At 32.1% G+C, this 17,626-nt stretch overlaps 1 protein-coding gene and 1 long non-coding RNA gene across 2 annotated transcripts; one reads left to right on the forward strand and one right to left on the reverse strand.

The window, feature by feature from the left end:
- Positions 1-6,627: 6,627 nt before the first annotated feature.
- On the forward strand, positions 6,628-8,039 carry LOC139871451 (uncharacterized). The gene is made up of 3 exons (XM_071859162.1): positions 6,628-7,168; positions 7,267-7,588; positions 7,685-8,039. Exons 1-3 carry the CDS (start codon positions 6,628-6,630, stop codon positions 8,037-8,039), a joined length of 1,218 nt encoding a protein of 405 aa, XP_071715263.1.
- A 6,771-nt stretch (positions 8,040-14,810) lies between these two features.
- LOC139871916 (uncharacterized) lies at positions 14,811-15,408 on the reverse strand. Its single transcript, XR_011766806.1, has 2 exons — positions 15,279-15,408; positions 14,811-15,174 (listed from the first exon to the last, which is right to left on the reverse strand). It is a non-coding gene; the product is annotated as an uncharacterized lncRNA (long non-coding RNA).
- Positions 15,409-17,626: the final 2,218 nt, after the last annotated feature.

Here is a 17,626-nt window from a genome sequence, read left to right on the forward strand (position 1 = left end):
ATTAGATACTTGTTGATTGCTAGGACCTTGTTGGTTGTTGTATGGAATATTTCAGTTATAATTCTGATTTTGATTAAAGATTGGTCTTGACGGTTGATAATTATTCTGATAATTATTTCCAGGCCTTTGGTTTATGTATGAAACATTCTCTCTTTGTTCCATTGTTTGTTCAATACTGAGACAATCTTTTGTCAAATGTGGTCCTCCACACTGCTCACAACTAATTCGTATTGAGTGGATATCTTTAGTCATCTTTTCCATTCGTCTCGCGACAGCATCTATCTTTGTAGAAATTGAATCGAAGTCATGGCTAGAATCGGCTCTAGCTGCTTTAGATGATCTAACGATATCTTTTTCTTGGTGCCACTCATGTGAGTGGGAAGCAGTGTTATCAATAATTTTGTAAGCTTCAGTTGCGGTTTTTTCATAATGGAACCACCAGCTGCTATGTCGATGTCTTTTCTTATAGTGATGTCGCATCCTTGGTAGAATATTTGTACTATTTGATAAGTGTCTAAACCATGTTGCGGACATCCTCTCAATAACTTTCCAAATCTTGTCCACGCTTCATATAGAGTTTCATTTGGCTTTTGTATAAACGTAACAATTTCTCCTTGAAGTCTCACGGCTTTAGATGCCGGAAAGAATTGTTTAAGAAAATTTTCAACTAAAACGTCCCATGTATCAATCACCCCTTCAGGTAACGATTCTAACCAATCTTTGGCTTCTCCCTTTAAAGTCCAGGGAAATAACATGAGATATATCTGTTCATCCTCCACTTCTCTTATTTTGAATAAAGTACAAATCCTATTAAAGGTACGAAGATGTTCATTTGGATCTTCCTTCGGCGCACCACTAAATTGGCATTGATTAGTTACCATGTGTAGTATTTGTCCCTTAATTTCATAATCTGGCGCATTAATGTCTGGTTGAGTAATTGCGTGACCTTGGCCAGTGGGTTTAGCTCGCATTCGGTCTTCCATACTCAGATGTTCCAGATTTTCCATGATTGAATTTGTTGAATCTGAATCACTAGAGGATTCTGATTTAATGGTTTGTTCCTCAACAATCTCTGTTTGAATGATTGGTGGTTCCGGATGAAAGATTAATGGTTCAGGATCTCGAAATTGTCCCTGAATATCCTTCGGATTCTCAATTGTGAGGTCGGGTTCAAAAAATGGATTATCGGAAATTTGAATTGGAGTACTTGGTTGACTAGATGACGATTCTAAAGAAAAATCAACGGCGACAATATTGGCTAGATGTCTAGATCAAGTTACAGGTGGTGAACGTATAAAAGGTGGTGAACATTTTGCTCGGTGCATTCACTGAATAACCTATTAGTTATAAAAATAAAAATTATATAAGTTATCAAATTAATAGACTTTTCTGATTTTCCACGTTTCGAATAACCAAAATATGTAGCAGGGAGCCAGAACCCTTTAAATCGGAAGCCCACAACTCGCCACTAACAAATCCAACTATTACTACGAACCATAAAATTTTGGATGTCTATCAATTTAACCACTTAAAATAATTTTTCGTCGAAATTTAAAGAAATTATAGAGAAGAAATAAAAAATTCTATGTCCTAAAAACTAGAGCGTCGAGAAATAAGAAAGAAAAAGAGCGCATCGAAAAACGTCGAAAAATAAAAGGTTAAAAAATAATAAAAAGAACGTAGCGCGTCGAAACTTAAAAGGTCGAAAAACTAAGAATTAAAAGTTGCGTCAAAAAATATTAAAGCTTAAAAGAAATATTATATCCAAAACGACAATTACTTAAAAAGTACTAAAATCTTAAAACGGCGTCGCAAAATTCTTATGCACCTAAATCTTAGTCTAAAGAAAAAGTATTTAAGGGATTTTACGGCAAAGCCTAAGAGTCTAGAAATAAAAATAACTACGGCAAAAACTATGACTTAAAACTAAATACGAACGAAAAATACAAATTTTACGCTAAAACAAATAAAAAGATACAAATTATAAAAATAAACTTAAATTATAAAAATACAATTTTTATAAAAATATTATTTTTATATTATTTATTTTATAAAACTATTAATTTTATATATTAATTAAAACTAATTATAACTAAATAATACAAATTAATTAAAAACTAAAACTAAATAAATAAATAAATAACCCTAATTTGGGTTAAATAATAATAATAATAATAATTAAAAATACTCCGTAATTAATGCAGATTTAGGGTTTTGTGGCCTGTCAGGTACGTCTACGCCATAGCGTAGCGTTTTGCCTTATAAGCTCCGAGATCGCGGAGTACACAGTACTGGACTCTGATTTGGGCTTAAAACAGACTCGGCCCACTAGTATTTAATTATTGTTTTGGGCTTCTAATTGGGCTACGATTTAGGACTCGGCCCACTACGAATTTTAATTAGTTATTTGATTTTAATTTTTTTTATATATAAAGTAATAGATAGATAATTTTTTTATAAAATAAAAATAAACTTATATTTTAAAAATCTAAATAAAAATACTTATTAATTTTATAAATAAAAATCTTAAAAATAAATATATATGTATTATTATTATTATTTTTTTAAGACTTATTATTAATACAAAATATTTTTACGAAATAAGAAATAACATATTTTTACAAAAATATCTTTTAATATAATATAGTGTTTTGCTTTGGCGTCCCCGGCAGCGACGCCAAAAATACTTGATGTTAAAGCGAAGGGGTACAAAATACTATTAATTTTTACTAGGAAAAACTATTAAATACGATACAATTTTACACAAGTTATTTATTTATTTATAGAGTGGATATACCTAAACTTTGCTACAACACTTATAGGCAGTGTACCTAATCGTACAGTAGTGTAATTTTTAGTAAGTCCGGTTCGTCCACAGGGAACTAGCCAAGTTTAACGCTATATTTTTAAAACTATATTTGTAAATATATAAATATATATAAGTAGTATTATTATTATTATAAAAGGGGATTTTTACCGTTTAATGACCGGTTTGTCGATTTTAAAACTTTAGTCGCAGTTAAAACCTAATGTAAAATATTAAAAATAAAAATAACTTAATTTAAAGCGTAAAGTAAATGACAATAATTAAAGTACGATAAATAAAAATGCGATAAATAAAATGACAATAAATAAAATTGCGATAATTAAAAAGTACGATAATTAAAAGTGCAATTAAATAAAATGATAGTAAATAAAAGTGCGATAAAATATGAAATAAAGGAATTATGCTTATTTAAACTTCCATAATCATGATGTTCGACGTGTTGTTTTTTAGTTTAGTACCATGGGTTAATTGTCCTTTGTCCTGGATTATTTGATATGTCCATACGGTTTTGTCCATAATAGTCCATCAGTCATAAATATAAAGTGCGAGGGTCTTCGTTAAATTATCCTTATACCCGAAGTCAAATATTCCAACTAATTGGGGATTCGAATTGTAACAAGGTCTTAATACTTTGTTTAATGAATACACCAGGTTATCGACTGCGTGTAATACAAGGTTTTATTACTTTGTTAACAATTACACCAATTACCCTTGAATGTAATCCACCCCTGTTTTAATGAGTCCATTAACTATTAATCCATTCCCGTGTCCGGTCAAATGAATAATTATTGGTATTTATAGATATCCCGCCCACCGTACCCAGTCAAGCGTATGTGGTTAAATATAAATACGTCAAATTATAAGTCTATATATTAAATTAACGAGGTATCATTTAGTTAATATAAAGCCCATTAATAGCCCATAGTCTAATTTCCATAAGTGTCATTCTTTTATCCAAACCCAAATTATGGTCCAAAGCCCAATTACCCAAATTTAATATTTAGCCCAACATCACGATTACTTCGGCATTAAATAAGCATAATAATAACTTAGCTACAAGACATTAAATTAAAAAGGTTGAACATAACTTACAATGATTAATAATAGCGTAGCGTTACACGGACAGAATTTCGACTTACACACTTACAACATTCGCTAACATACCCTTATTATTATTAATCTTAAATTAAAATTATAATATAATTATATATATATATATATATATATATATATATATATATATATATATATATATATATATATATATATATATATATATATATATATCAGAGAGTGAGATTGAAAAAGTGGTACAAAACTCGGCAGATTTCGTGACCTTTTATAGGCAGATTCTGAAATGACTGCTCCGCTATCGCGAAGCAATTGTGCCTTCCAGCTCCGAGATCGCGAAGGCACGCCTTCCAGCTCACCAAATTTTGGCCATTTGCTTGTCGACGTTATATTATATAATATAATATATATAAATTTATATAAATAATTATATATTATATTATATTCTTGTGCATAGTTGACTTGTAATTTTTGGTCCGTTGCGTCGCGTGCTGAAAGTTGGTTCATGTCTCGGTTTCGGATTTTCGAACGCCTTTTCGTACGATTTAATATCTTGTACTTTGCGTTTCACAACTTGTACTCTTGTCATTTTTAGACGTTTCTCATCAATAAATTGAACCACTTTAATTGTACTTTGTACTTTTTTAGCTTTTTGGTCATTTGCGTCTTCAAATCGTCGAATCTGTCTTTTGTCTTCTCCTTTTATTATTTAAACGAATATCACTTGTAAATAGAACAATTGCAACTAAAAGCTTGTCTTTCTTGAGGGATAATGCTATGAAATATATGTTCGTTTTTAGCATTATCATGTATGCATGTAATAGTAACAGAGATAGACAGAAGTTATGGAAGGAGTTGGTTGGTCATAAACATATTACAAATAGTTTTCCTTGGGTACTTATGGGGGATTTCAATGTTACTAGAACAGTAGAGGAACACTCTGCAGGTGGGTCTTTTATTACTGAAGTTATGAAGGAATTCAATGATTGCATCAATTCTATTGAAGTGGATGACATTGGTAGTACAGGATTCAACTTTACTTGGACAAAATCTTTAAAGAACCCTAATTGTGGTGTTTTAAAGAAACTGGACAGAATTATGATCAATGAAGTTATGCTTAACAAATTTCCTCATTCTCATGGTATTTTTTTACCTTACTTGATATCAGATCATAGTCCTGCTATGCTTGTGATTCCTAAAAGTGTGAAGCAAAAGCATAAGTCATTTAGATTTATGAATCATACTGCTAATAAAAAAGAGTTTATGCCACTTGTTCAACAATGTTGGGGCTTGCAAGTGCAGGGTTATGCCATGTATAGTGTTGTTAAAAAGTTGAAAGCTCTTAAAAGAAGTTTAAAGGATCTGAATTGGAGTTATGGTGATGTTTTCTCTAAAGTGACAGAGCTAAACCTCAAGTTGAAAGAGTGTCAAAGTAAGATTGATAAAGATCCACATAATAGTCAACTGAGATGTGAGGCTACTGAAACCTTAAAGCAGTATGAGGAAGCAAAGCATGATGAATTCATTCTTTTGAAACAAAAGTCTAAAATTAAATGGTTGGAGGAAGGTGATAAGAATACCAAGTATTTCCATGGTATCTTAAAAAGTAGGCAGCAAAAGGCTAGAGTGGACAGTATTTGTGATGAGCATGGGCAGAGATATTATGGGAATCAAGTTGCTAACCAGTTTGTTGAACATTTTAAAATGTTTTTGGGAACTAGTCAAACTGCTACTCCTCTTGAAGAGATTGGAATTACTTTTACAAAAAGATTAAGTGATGAAGAGGCACTCAATATGGTGTCTAATATTAGCGATGAGGAGATAAAAAATGCTATGTTTGATATAGATAGCAACAAAGCTTCTGGTCCTGATGGTTACACTTCTCATTTTTTCAAAACTGCTTGGAATATTGTTGGAAGTGAGGTTTGCAAAGCTATCCATGAGTTCTTCAATACTGGAAAGTTATTGGGTGAAGTTAATGCTACTTTGATTGCACTCATTCCCAAGGTTGATACTCCAAATAAAGTCTCTGAATTCATACCCATTGCATGTTGTAATGTACTTTACAAGTGCATTAGCAAAATAATTGTGAATAGATTGAAAAGTAGCTTGGATAAGCTTGTTAACTGTAACCAGAGTGCATTCATTCCAGGGAGGTTCATACATGATAATATCCTTGTTGCTCAAGAAGTTTTAAAGGGGTATAATAGGATAAATGGTGCTCATAGGTGTGCTTTAAAGATTGACTTGCAAAAGGCTTATGACACTGTCAATTGGAAGTTTTTGGAGACTGTTTTGCAGAAGTTTGGCTTTCATAGCAAAATGATTCAATGGATTATGGTTTGAGTCTCTTCTACTGTTTTTTCAGTTTGTGTTAATGGAGAAGTTCATGGGTATTTTAAAGGGGGCAGAGGGCTAAGGCAAGGGGATCCTATGACCCCTTACCTCTTTACCTTGATAATGGAGGTGTTTACTCTTATTATTCACCAAAGAATTAGCAACATCATTGATTTTAAATTTCATTTTGGATGTAAAAACATGAAATTATCTCATGTGTGTTTTGCTGATGACCTTTTGGTCTTGTGTCATGGTGACACTAACTCTATAAGAGTTGTTAAGAGTGCTTTACATGATTTTGGCCAGTTAAGAGTGCTTTACATGATTTTGGCCAAGTTTCTGGTCTGCTCCCTAATATGAATAAAAGCACAATCTTTTTTAGGAGTGTTCCAATGGGAATTCAGCATAGTATTCTTCAGATTCTTCCATTTTCTATTGGGAAGCTCCCAATGAAATATCTAGGAGTCCCATTGCTTGCTAAGAGACTTGGGGTCAAAGATGCTAAATGTCTTGTGGATAAAGTTAAAATGAGAATTAACAATTGGAGAAATAAGCACCTTTCATATGCAGGAAGACTTCAACTGATTGCAGCTGTATTGAGTTCAATGCAAATATATTGGGCTTCTGTTTATAAAATTCCATTGGAAACTGTAAAAGATATTGAAAAAGCTCTTAAAGGTTTTTTATGGAATAAAGGGGATAGTAGTAAAGGGAAAGCCAAGGTGGTCTGGAAGGTTGTTTGTACTCCTAAGGACCAAGGGGGATTAGGCATTAAACCTTTGGGTGATTGGAATGATGTATTGTTGGTTAAGCAGTTGTGGAAGATTATTATCAAAAAAGAGTCCTTATGGTTTAATTCGGTTAATGTGGTTAAGTTAAAAGGAAGGAGTATTTGGGAGATACAGCATGATCAGAAGGATAGTGGGGTTGGAAGCAATTATTGAAGCTTAGAGATAAGATTCAATCTCACATTTATTATGAAATTGGTAATGGTCATGACATCTCTGCTTGGTTTGATAAATGGTGTGAAGGTGGTCCTTTGGCTGCTTTTATTTCTAGAAGAGTGAGATATGAGGCTAAACTTGATGATGATCTATCATTACATAGTATTATTGAAAATAACAAGTGGAAATGGCCTGTTGAATGGGTGTTAAATTTTCCATTGTTGCAGAATTTACAACCTCCTTTGATTCTTGATAGAAAAGATAATTTTTTATGGCTGACTAATGATGGTAAAAAAGTGAGCTATTCATCAAAACAAACTTGGGCAGATTTGAGAAATAATATGCCTGCTGTTCCTTGGCATAGGGTTATATGGTTCCCACAGGCTAACCCTAAGCATGCATTCATCATGTGGTTGGCTTTAAAAAATAGGCTGGCGACTCAAGATAGATTGCAGGCCTGGTATCCTAATTAAACCTATAAATGTTTGCTGTGTAATGGCTGCAGAGATTCTATTGATCATCTTTTCTTTCAATGTGGTTATGCTTTAAATGTGTGGAGAAAGATGAAATTGATGCTGCTATACAGAGGCCTTCCTAACAAATTTCATGAAGTTGTTAGTTGTCTCATGATTTTTTCCTCTTCGAAGCAAATTTGGAATGTTGTTAACAGGTTAATGATGGCTGCTACTGTATATTTTGTGTGGCAAGAGAGGAATTGGAGGTTGTTTAAGAATAAGAAAATAAATGAGGAGGATTTATGTAATCTGGTGATGGATTATATGAAAGTCAAGTTGTTGACTTTTAAAGTCAAATGCACTAAGTCAGTGATTATGCTGGCTCAAAATTGGAACCTTGAATGAAGGAATGGGAAGCTGCATCAAAAGTAAATAGGGTGTAGTTTTTGCTTTTTTGTGTATTGGTTTTTTTTGGTTGTATTGTGGTGTCCTTGAGTTAGGTTCTTTGCCCTGCTCTTGTGGTTGTATGTTGTTTCCTTATTAATAAAATATTTCCTTTTTTTGCCTATATATATATATATATATATATATATATATATATATATATATATATATATATATATATATATATATATATATATATATATATATATATATATATATATATATATATATAGGCAAGAACTGTGAGAACTTTTTAATTTCATAGTTTTTATGCATTTAAATGCAATAAATTACACGCAAATGTTAATCAATGCTCATATTATTAACAAACATATGTTCATCACCACAAATTACATATTAAATTGTTAATTATATGAATGATTCACATGTTACACAACTACAGTTATCATATTATTACACTAATTTACATTTATATATTGTATTACACTACATATTAATATATTATTATGATTAAGAGAGTAGCTAGTAAAATCATATTTTCGTGCATTTATTACAATAATAAAAATAATTAATAATTTACCGTCAAGTGATTATATTAGTAGGGGTACACGTGTAACGATAATCTTGAATATTTACTAGAATTTTTTTAAGAAAAAAATATCATTGTTTGTCTTCAAACTTTGTACCAAAAATCAAGATAGGACCTGAAGTTTAAATTGATCATGGTAGGTCTCAAATTATAAACATTGTACACAAATGATCCAAGCATTAACTGATCGTTAGTCCTCACCAGTTAATTGAAATACATGATATTCACATTGTGGGTATTATTGTCTTTTTACTATTAAAAATCAGCAAACCATAACGAAAAGTTCCATCGTCTTTCACCATTTTAACAATATTCACATTCAAACTCAACCAGACACAAACAATCACCATCCTTTATAACTACAGGCAAGGTTGCAAAATTCGCTAATCGGAGATTAATCGGTCGGGACTTTGAAATCATTAATCGGCTATTCGGGGATTAAGCGGATTGTAATTTATACATTTAAATATTAAAATTCAAAAATTATATGTGTAAATATAGAAGAAAACCATATACATAAACATAAACTTTAACATAACTATTTAAAATTGATCATTTTGTTCAAAAACTATAAAGTTCTATCTTAAATTCGTGTTAAAATGCTGATCAATTTTGACTTTGACCGACTTTGATTACTAAATTCGATTTTGACCCATAAATTGACGTTGACCTATTAATGTAACACCCCAAATAACTAAGATAATATTTTATGTAATTTAAAATTGATATATTGTTGGCATTATTTTATATAATAAAAATGGATAATATTTAAGATTTGTTAGTTAAGTTAAAAAGGGACTAGAGATGCAAAGTTAGTTTAAGGACCTCCCATACTACGGTTTTGGTGGGGAGGGTAGAAAGTGCAATTATTGCAAAGATAATTGAATTAAGAATTGTTAAAAGGCTAAAAATAACCATCAGATGAAAAAAAACTCAGAAATTAGTGTGTGTGTCGACTAGCACCAAGAAGGGAGGAGAAAATCCCAAATTGGAATATTTAAGTGCATGCAAGTGAAAATTCAAGTAGTTTAGAGTGGCTTAATCATTATAGCAAGTTGCAAATCTTCAATTCCTTCTTCATCTGAGCACAATTAGGGTTCTTAAACTCTAAGAATAAGGTATGAACTTCTAACTTGAATTATCACAAAATTGGTTGTATTTTATGAGAAGAATAACTTAATAAGTTGTTATGAGTTGTGATGTGCATAATGCAAGTATTAAATGAATTCAAGTGATGTTTAGGTGCAAGTTCATGTATGATATTATTACAAGTAATGATGTTTTGATATATGATGATTTTAAGGTTGCTAGTAGTTAAAATGGGTTTATGCACACCAAGTGTTTGATGAAATGCTTGAGAGAATGATAAGTCCATGTTTGTAAGAGTTAAACTAGAGAAATTTTGTATTTAGGAAAATGATGTTTGTATGATAATGTTTGTTATAATGAAAAAGTGAAAAGAAGAGTTAAGAATTTTAAGTATATGAATGTTCATGTGAATGATGAGGTAAAAAGGGGATTAAGAAAGATTAAGTTCAAATGCGTAAGTATGTGAAAGTGTTGTAAGCATTTGAAAGATGTAAATTCGTTTAAATTATGTTAATGACGAGATTAGCTCATGTATAGGTGCTAATCAAGACAAAGGAACTTCAAGCGACCAAGGAATCTCATTTAACCAAGGTGAGTTTATAGGGGGTAAATTGGGCGGGTCAGAAGTGGCTTAGTGTTCTCGGATTGCATCCGTGCAAGAGGGCGACGACTAAGTGCACTATTAAGTTAGCTTAGATAGAATTATTAGGCATGCCTAATAATTGTATCTATGGGTGATGATTAGCTTAGGCAAGGACATTAAGCTTGCTTAATGATCTTGTCTATGGTATGACTTAGCTTAGACACCTTGGGTGCCTATGTATATATGTGATGTAATTGAGGTTAGCTTAGGCATATATGTATGCCTATGGTCATGTTTAGCTTAGACACAATTACTAGGTTGACCTTAGTAAGTTGTATCTATGGCAAGAAGTAGAATCGGATCCGATAGTAAGTAAGCAACCTTCGGGTTGGAAAGGTTAAGTGATGCATTGTTTATGATTAACGATATACGTTCTTTTATTCGCCTATAACTCACTAAGCATGAAAGCTTACTCCTTTGTTATGTTTATGTTTTAATAGGATCGAAGGGACACCGTGAAGGTAAGGAGCCTATTTGAGGATAGCGGAGCATCAGTTATATAGTAAGTGGTAGTGCAACTCCCTATTTTGAATCTAGCTCTATTGATACCGCTTATCGACGATAAGACTTTTGTACTCATAAATTATGTTTCTCATGAAATTTGGGACCAAATGTTATGTTTAAGATGTGTAAACGTATCGTTCATGACCAAATGATTTTTGTAATGTTTAATGATGTAAGAAACTATTTTAACTAGGTTTGTTTATGTACTATGTTGTTAAAATGGTGTTGGTTGAGGAAGAAATGGTGAAATTGTGATTTTTAAAGCAAGTTAAAGTTTAGTACCAGTGACAGCACAGGGTCGCGCCGCGACCCCATTCGCCGCGCCGCACCTATTGGCGTATTCTGGTGACAGGAGAACTGTAAAACTGATCTGAAATCTTTTGACTGGCCGCGCCGCGCCCAGTCTAGCCGCGCCGCGGCTTATAACTGGGCTGGGTGGTCACATTTCTTTTTAAAAAAAAAAAAAAATTTATCGTTAAAGGGCGTTAAAATTAATTAAACGGATTTTAGAAAATCGGAACAGATTGCTCTCAAAAATGATTAATTGGGGATTAATCGACGAGTAATCGAGTTTTTTACAACACTGACTACATGTACTATCCAAAAGGAAAACCTTATCAAAAATGAAAACCTACACACAAGATCCAAACATTAATATTATTTCACACATATCTTCATTTCATTAAATATGTATACTCAAAATCATGTATATATCTTCATTTGAAACTACATCGATCTAAACCCAAAATCTGATCTGGATCCAAAATCAAACACTACATCGATCTATTCAAAATTTCTTTATTGTTATAGATCAAAAGAAACACGTCACTTCGACCACGAAACCGGCGTCGGCAATTAAATTTTGGCGCCGTGATTAGGTGGATTACAGCTGTAACATAACGGAGTACTAGATACCGGATCCTCGTTTGTGATGGAAATCCCTTTCTAGTTTTCATTCAATTTGCAACAAAAGGATCCTCGTTTGTGATGGAAACCTCTTTCCGTTTTGGTGGAATTTTAACTTCTTTATATGTGTTTATGTTGATAACAAGAGCTTGAGGTTTTTACTCTCTCGCTCTCTCACTTTTTTTTTTTTTTTTTTTAGAAGCGAGATTTCACTTTTGTTCAATATTGTACTTTATGGAAGCAAAAAGAGGTTGCTTTTTTGACTGACGTTGAACATAGTAATTGCGTTGAGTGTAAAGTTCACTTGATGTAAATTTTACATGTGAATTTGAATAACTAAAGTTGCTTGTGGAAAGCATTTAGAATTGCAAATAGAGATACTGAAGGGATAATGGTACTATAAACAACAAATATAACATCATGTATTTTACTTAACAGCTAAAATATTGAGTAATCAATAAAAAGGAATTTTTTTTCTCTCTCTTCGTTTTTTTCTCTCAACTGAACCCTAGCCGCTTCTACATATTTTTCTTCTTCTTCTTTAATCTCGTTTCTATTAACAACCCTAACTTCATCGGATCCTTCGCTGGTTTGTAGTCGTCGGTCTATCTACTTCTCCGACCACCGGCATCTCGCCGGTGGTTCAGCTTTTTGCTTTCTGTGAAATAAGATCGTTTGCCACCGATTTCTCCTTCTCCGACGAATGGTTCTTAGGTTCGGCTTCCTCGTTAGTTCATCGGTTTCCAGGCGACGATTCTGGGTTGATAGTGCTCAGGATCTGGTTCTCGGTAAAGTTTTGGGGTTGCAGGCTTTTGGGTTATGGCCGTTTAGGGTTAGGGGTCGGTATCCTTCACGATCTTGCCTGGTCCCGTAATCGTTGACGGATTCTTGCTGAAGGTGAAGGTAGGAGGCGAATTCCGGTAGGAATTCTACTCTTACTTTTGGTAAGCTTCTGGTTTTCGTTTTAGGGTTTAGGTTGATTGTGTTAGATTTGGTAACGATTGGCGTGTTTGTGTTGTAATTCGGTTGTTCCGGCGGATTCCGGCTGATAACACCCGGTGTTCATCGGTTGTCGTTAGCGGTCTCCTCCCGTCGATTGATTGGTTGTTTGGATCTGCTTGGTTTTATGTCCTTAGGAAACTCGGTGAAAATGGCTTGGCTTTTATTGGTTTGACTGCGCGCTTGGTACTGTTTGGTTGTCGTTACTTTAGTGTGTTCATACTTTCCCCGTAGCCGAGTCTGTTCTTGTGGACTCGTTGTTGTTGCCGGCGTGTTTTGATTTAGTTGACCTCGAAAAATAGTTCTCGGGTTTGGTGCTGCTGGAGTGCCCGACGTTCATATTAGTGTGCTGCTGTTGAGTAGTGGTGTTTGCGGGGTTGAATACGAGCTCGGTTTTATGTTGTATTTAGATTTAGGTTTGGTGGTTATATGTTGTGTTGCCATTTCACTTTCAATGTGCTCGCTCTCTTTCAATTGTACTCGTCCTGTGTGTAGGACGATAAGAGCGAGCCTTTTCAATTCAATCATTGTCATTTGTATGTTCCACCAGATCTTTATGATCTTTATATATATATATATATATATATATATATATATATATATATATATATATATATATATATATATATATATATATATATATATATATTAATATTTTAGCCGAAAAAAATGTATTTTACTTAACTGGTGGACAGTATTGGACATTAATGATCAGTTAACTCTGAGACTATTCGTGTACAATGTTTAAAACTTAGGACCAACCATGATCAATTTAAAGTTTAGGTCTCATCTTGATTTTTGATACAAAGTTTGGGAATCACCTATGAAATTCTAACAATTATAAAAATACTTTTCTTGGTCATTTCACATCATTTGTTACCTTTTTGTGCTCTTGAACTATTAAACATTTATACATCTATAATTATGATTGAAATTCTCTTATTGAATTGAATTAAAATATATTGAAATACGGGTCAAGTTAACAGTGAATTACGGGTCCGATAATGAATATTCATTATCCAAATCAAGCTTGTGATTTAGTTTGAGTCACTTAAATGAAACAAGTAATTCACAATCGAACTCGTAAATTCCCTTTAAATCAGACTCATAATTTACACTAAGTTTTAATTTAATTTAATATGTTATTTCAATCAAAAATAATATATGTTTAATGGTCAAAGTGCTTTAAATATATTATAATATGTGAAAATATCAATAAAAGTAATGTAAATAATTAAATTACTTAAAAGGGATGATGGTGAGGCGTCTATGTGACATCTACATGTTAATGTCTCAATAACATGGTTGTGAGTTGGAAAATTATCCTCATTTAGTACATTTAATGAAAGACTTGAAAGTATTACATTGATAAGAACTAAAAACCCTCAATGACAAGCATCGCCCCTTCTACCCCGCAAGCTTGCTTATGAATTTTATTAAAAATAAATTTAAACAACCATAATCAAAATAGTTATTTTTTTATTCTTTTTAAAAGCAAGTTTCAAAATATAGATACTGGTAACTGAACTTTAATCTCCATTAGAGATTTTAGAGACTCGATCACTCTCTGGAGTTTCTAAGAATAGTTATTAAACGATGAATTATGTGTATATCGTACTTGGTGTTTGTATATGACATGGATGAGACCTCTCATGGCCCATTTAGGCATTTCAATAATTGATTTAGTGAAAAGAAATTAATTTTGATCTAGTGTTAGATCTCAATTTTATATTCAAAAAAGAAAAAAATTCATATTTGATCCCCAAACTTTCTATCAAAAATCAAGATGGACCTAAACTTTAAATTGATCAAGGTTGGTCTCAAGTTTTAAACATGGTACACAAATAGGCTCAGAGTTAACTAATCATTAGTGTCCACCAGTTAAGTAAAATACATGATGTTATATTTGCTGTTACAGTACCATTATCCCTCTAGTATCTCTATTTGCAATTCTAAATGCTCTGCACAAACAACTTTAGTTATTCAAATTCACATGTAAAATTTACATTAAGTGAACTTTACACTCAACGCAATTACTATGTTCAACGAGTCAAAAAAGCAACCTCTTTTCGCTTTCATAAAGTACAATATTGAACAAAAGTAAAATCATGCTTCTAAATGCAAAAAGTAAAATAAAATAAAAAATGAGCAGAAACCTCAAGCTCTTGTTATCAACATAAACACATTTAACGAAGTTAAAATTCCACCAAAACGAAAAGGGGTTTCCATCATAAACGAGGATCCATTTGTCGCTAAATGAATGAAAACGAGAAAGGGGTTTCCATCATAAACAAGGATCCGGTATCTAGTACTCCCTTATGTTACAGCTGTAATCCGCGTAATCACGATGCCATAATCAATTGCCGACGCTGGTTTTGTGGTCGAAGTAACGTTTTTCTTCTGATCTGCAACAATAAAGAAATTTTGGATAGATCGATGTAGTGTTTGATTTTGGATCTAGACCTGATTTTGGGTTTAGATCAATGTAGTTTCAAAAGAAGATCTATACCTGATTTTGAGTATCCATATTTGATGAAATGGAGATATCTGTGACATAATATTAATGTTTGGATCTTGTGCGTAGGTTTTCATTTTTGATAAGGTTTTCATTTTTGATAGTACATGTAGTTATAAAGGATGGTGATTGTTTGTGTCTGGTTAAGTTTGAATGTGAATATTGTTAAAATGGTGAAAGACGATGGAACTTCTCATTTTGGTTTGCTGATTTTTAATAGTAAAAAGACAATTATACCCACAATGTGAATATCATGTGTATCAATTAACTGGTGAGGACTAACGATTAGTTAATGATGGGATCATTCGTGTACAATGTTTATAACTTGGGACCAACCATGATCAATTTAAACTTCAGGTCCTATCTTGATTGGTGGTACAAAGTTCGAAGAATAACGATGATATTTTTTCTAACTGTCACATAAGGATGATGATGCGGCGTCTACGTGGCGTCTACATGGCGATTATGTGGTGCTGGTTGGATAAAATTTTCTCTAAATTCACACATTTTTAAATTATAATTATTTTTGAAAAAAAGTTGAAAAACATATTACCTTTTTGAGCATCTGAAAAAGTCATTATTTTTATTAGTTACTTAAGTAACTTATGTTGATCTTTTAGGCAATTTTCCCTTTATAAAACTCTCAATTAGAAGGGTTTCAAGGGAACTTTCATTGAGGCAGAGATTGCTCTAAGATGAAATCAACCTTGTTAAATGGAGATTTATAATTGTTTTTGCTTCCTTCATTCTTTTGACGAAGGGAGATTTATTTATATATTTCTATTTTTTCGCAAAAAATATATATTAATTTTTAATCTGAAACACAATACGATAACAATATACATTAGCTATGGTAGCCATTTGGCTATAGAAAATAGATTATGTAAAATAACGATTACATACATTTACATATATACATATAAATATACATTATAAAACATAAAAGCTATAATACAAAATCATATCTGAAAGACGATTCTTATAAAAGATGTGATACATTACATATGATTGAGATACAACAACAGCACCACTTAACAACAACACCGGATATCATGGTTGAATTACTTGCATCATATTTGCTAGTATATTTGACACGACCCTTGTCAATATGATAAAACCATATATATATATATGTGTGCGCGCGCGGGGAATCAATTAAACAAGTCATCCTTTAAATTTAGAATTTTTTTAACAACTACCTCATTGATTATCCTTAACACTTACAAAAGTGAACATTTCGATAACTATGACTTTCAAATTAACATATAACCACTATTTACAATATTTTTATCCGCGTTAAAAATAACCTTATAGATTTATTAAAAAATATTTGAGTTTATACAAAGAGAAAATGACTCTTCAACAAATTCTTTAACATCATATGCTTAATTAATGATAACATAATAAAGAGATAAATGTAACCCTTCAAATAATGTATGGCTTTATTATTCTTCATGACGTATAATCCCAAGATGAGGTGCATGAGTAGTTGAAAGACCCTTGTCAAGACCCTTAAATAAAAGCACATCATTAATAAGTTGAAATAGAGTGTAGTAGTAGACAAATACCTGTCAAATTATTAAACAACGCATGAGGGTTCATGTAAACTATTATTGATATACTCCATAACTATTATTCATGGAATTAACATTTGTGTTTGTTGCGCTTTTTCCTTTAGTATGGTGGGGTCTAAGTTACATCATAAATTGGTTATTAGTTGGTCCATGTGCACATGGATTCTATTTTTATTATATGGCGGTATAAGATAGTGGAGAAAACACAAAATTTTGAAAGATGGCATGATAAGTGACTCACACATGATTAAAACTCTTGGCATGAGTGATTAACTCAAGAGTCGAGATGTGGAAAAATGTTGCATTCACATGTGGGATTTGGTAGTTTAGTGTATCAATTAGTGAGTGACAACGCACTTTTTTATTGGTTTTAGTGGTCTACACTAGCTAGAATATACCTTGAACTCAATCGACCCTAATCAAATTTAAAGCACATGTTTAGCACAATTGTGTTGATTTATGATTCCACACGTACCAAACAAAACCAAACCATTTATAGTAAGGTATAATAATCATTTCTATTTCTATATACACTAATTGAACAAATAATTTATAATAAACCATAATGATACTCGCTACCTAGTTATAATTTCATATACGCGCTATATATTACAGGTGTTACATTTTGATTGTTTATATGTTTATCCGTCAAGATCTAAATGTGGATCACGAATCGTATTAAGGATGCTAATAAAAAATTCTCAAGCTTAGAGAAACTTTCTATTCAATAGAAGTTACAATTATTTATCTTTGACAAATTTAGTACTC

The sequence above is a fragment of the Rutidosis leptorrhynchoides genome, chromosome 10 (genome assembly GCF_046630445.1).
Source record: "Rutidosis leptorrhynchoides isolate AG116_Rl617_1_P2 chromosome 10, CSIRO_AGI_Rlap_v1, whole genome shotgun sequence".
In the NCBI taxonomy this organism is placed as follows: Eukaryota; Viridiplantae; Streptophyta; class Magnoliopsida; order Asterales; family Asteraceae; genus Rutidosis; species Rutidosis leptorrhynchoides.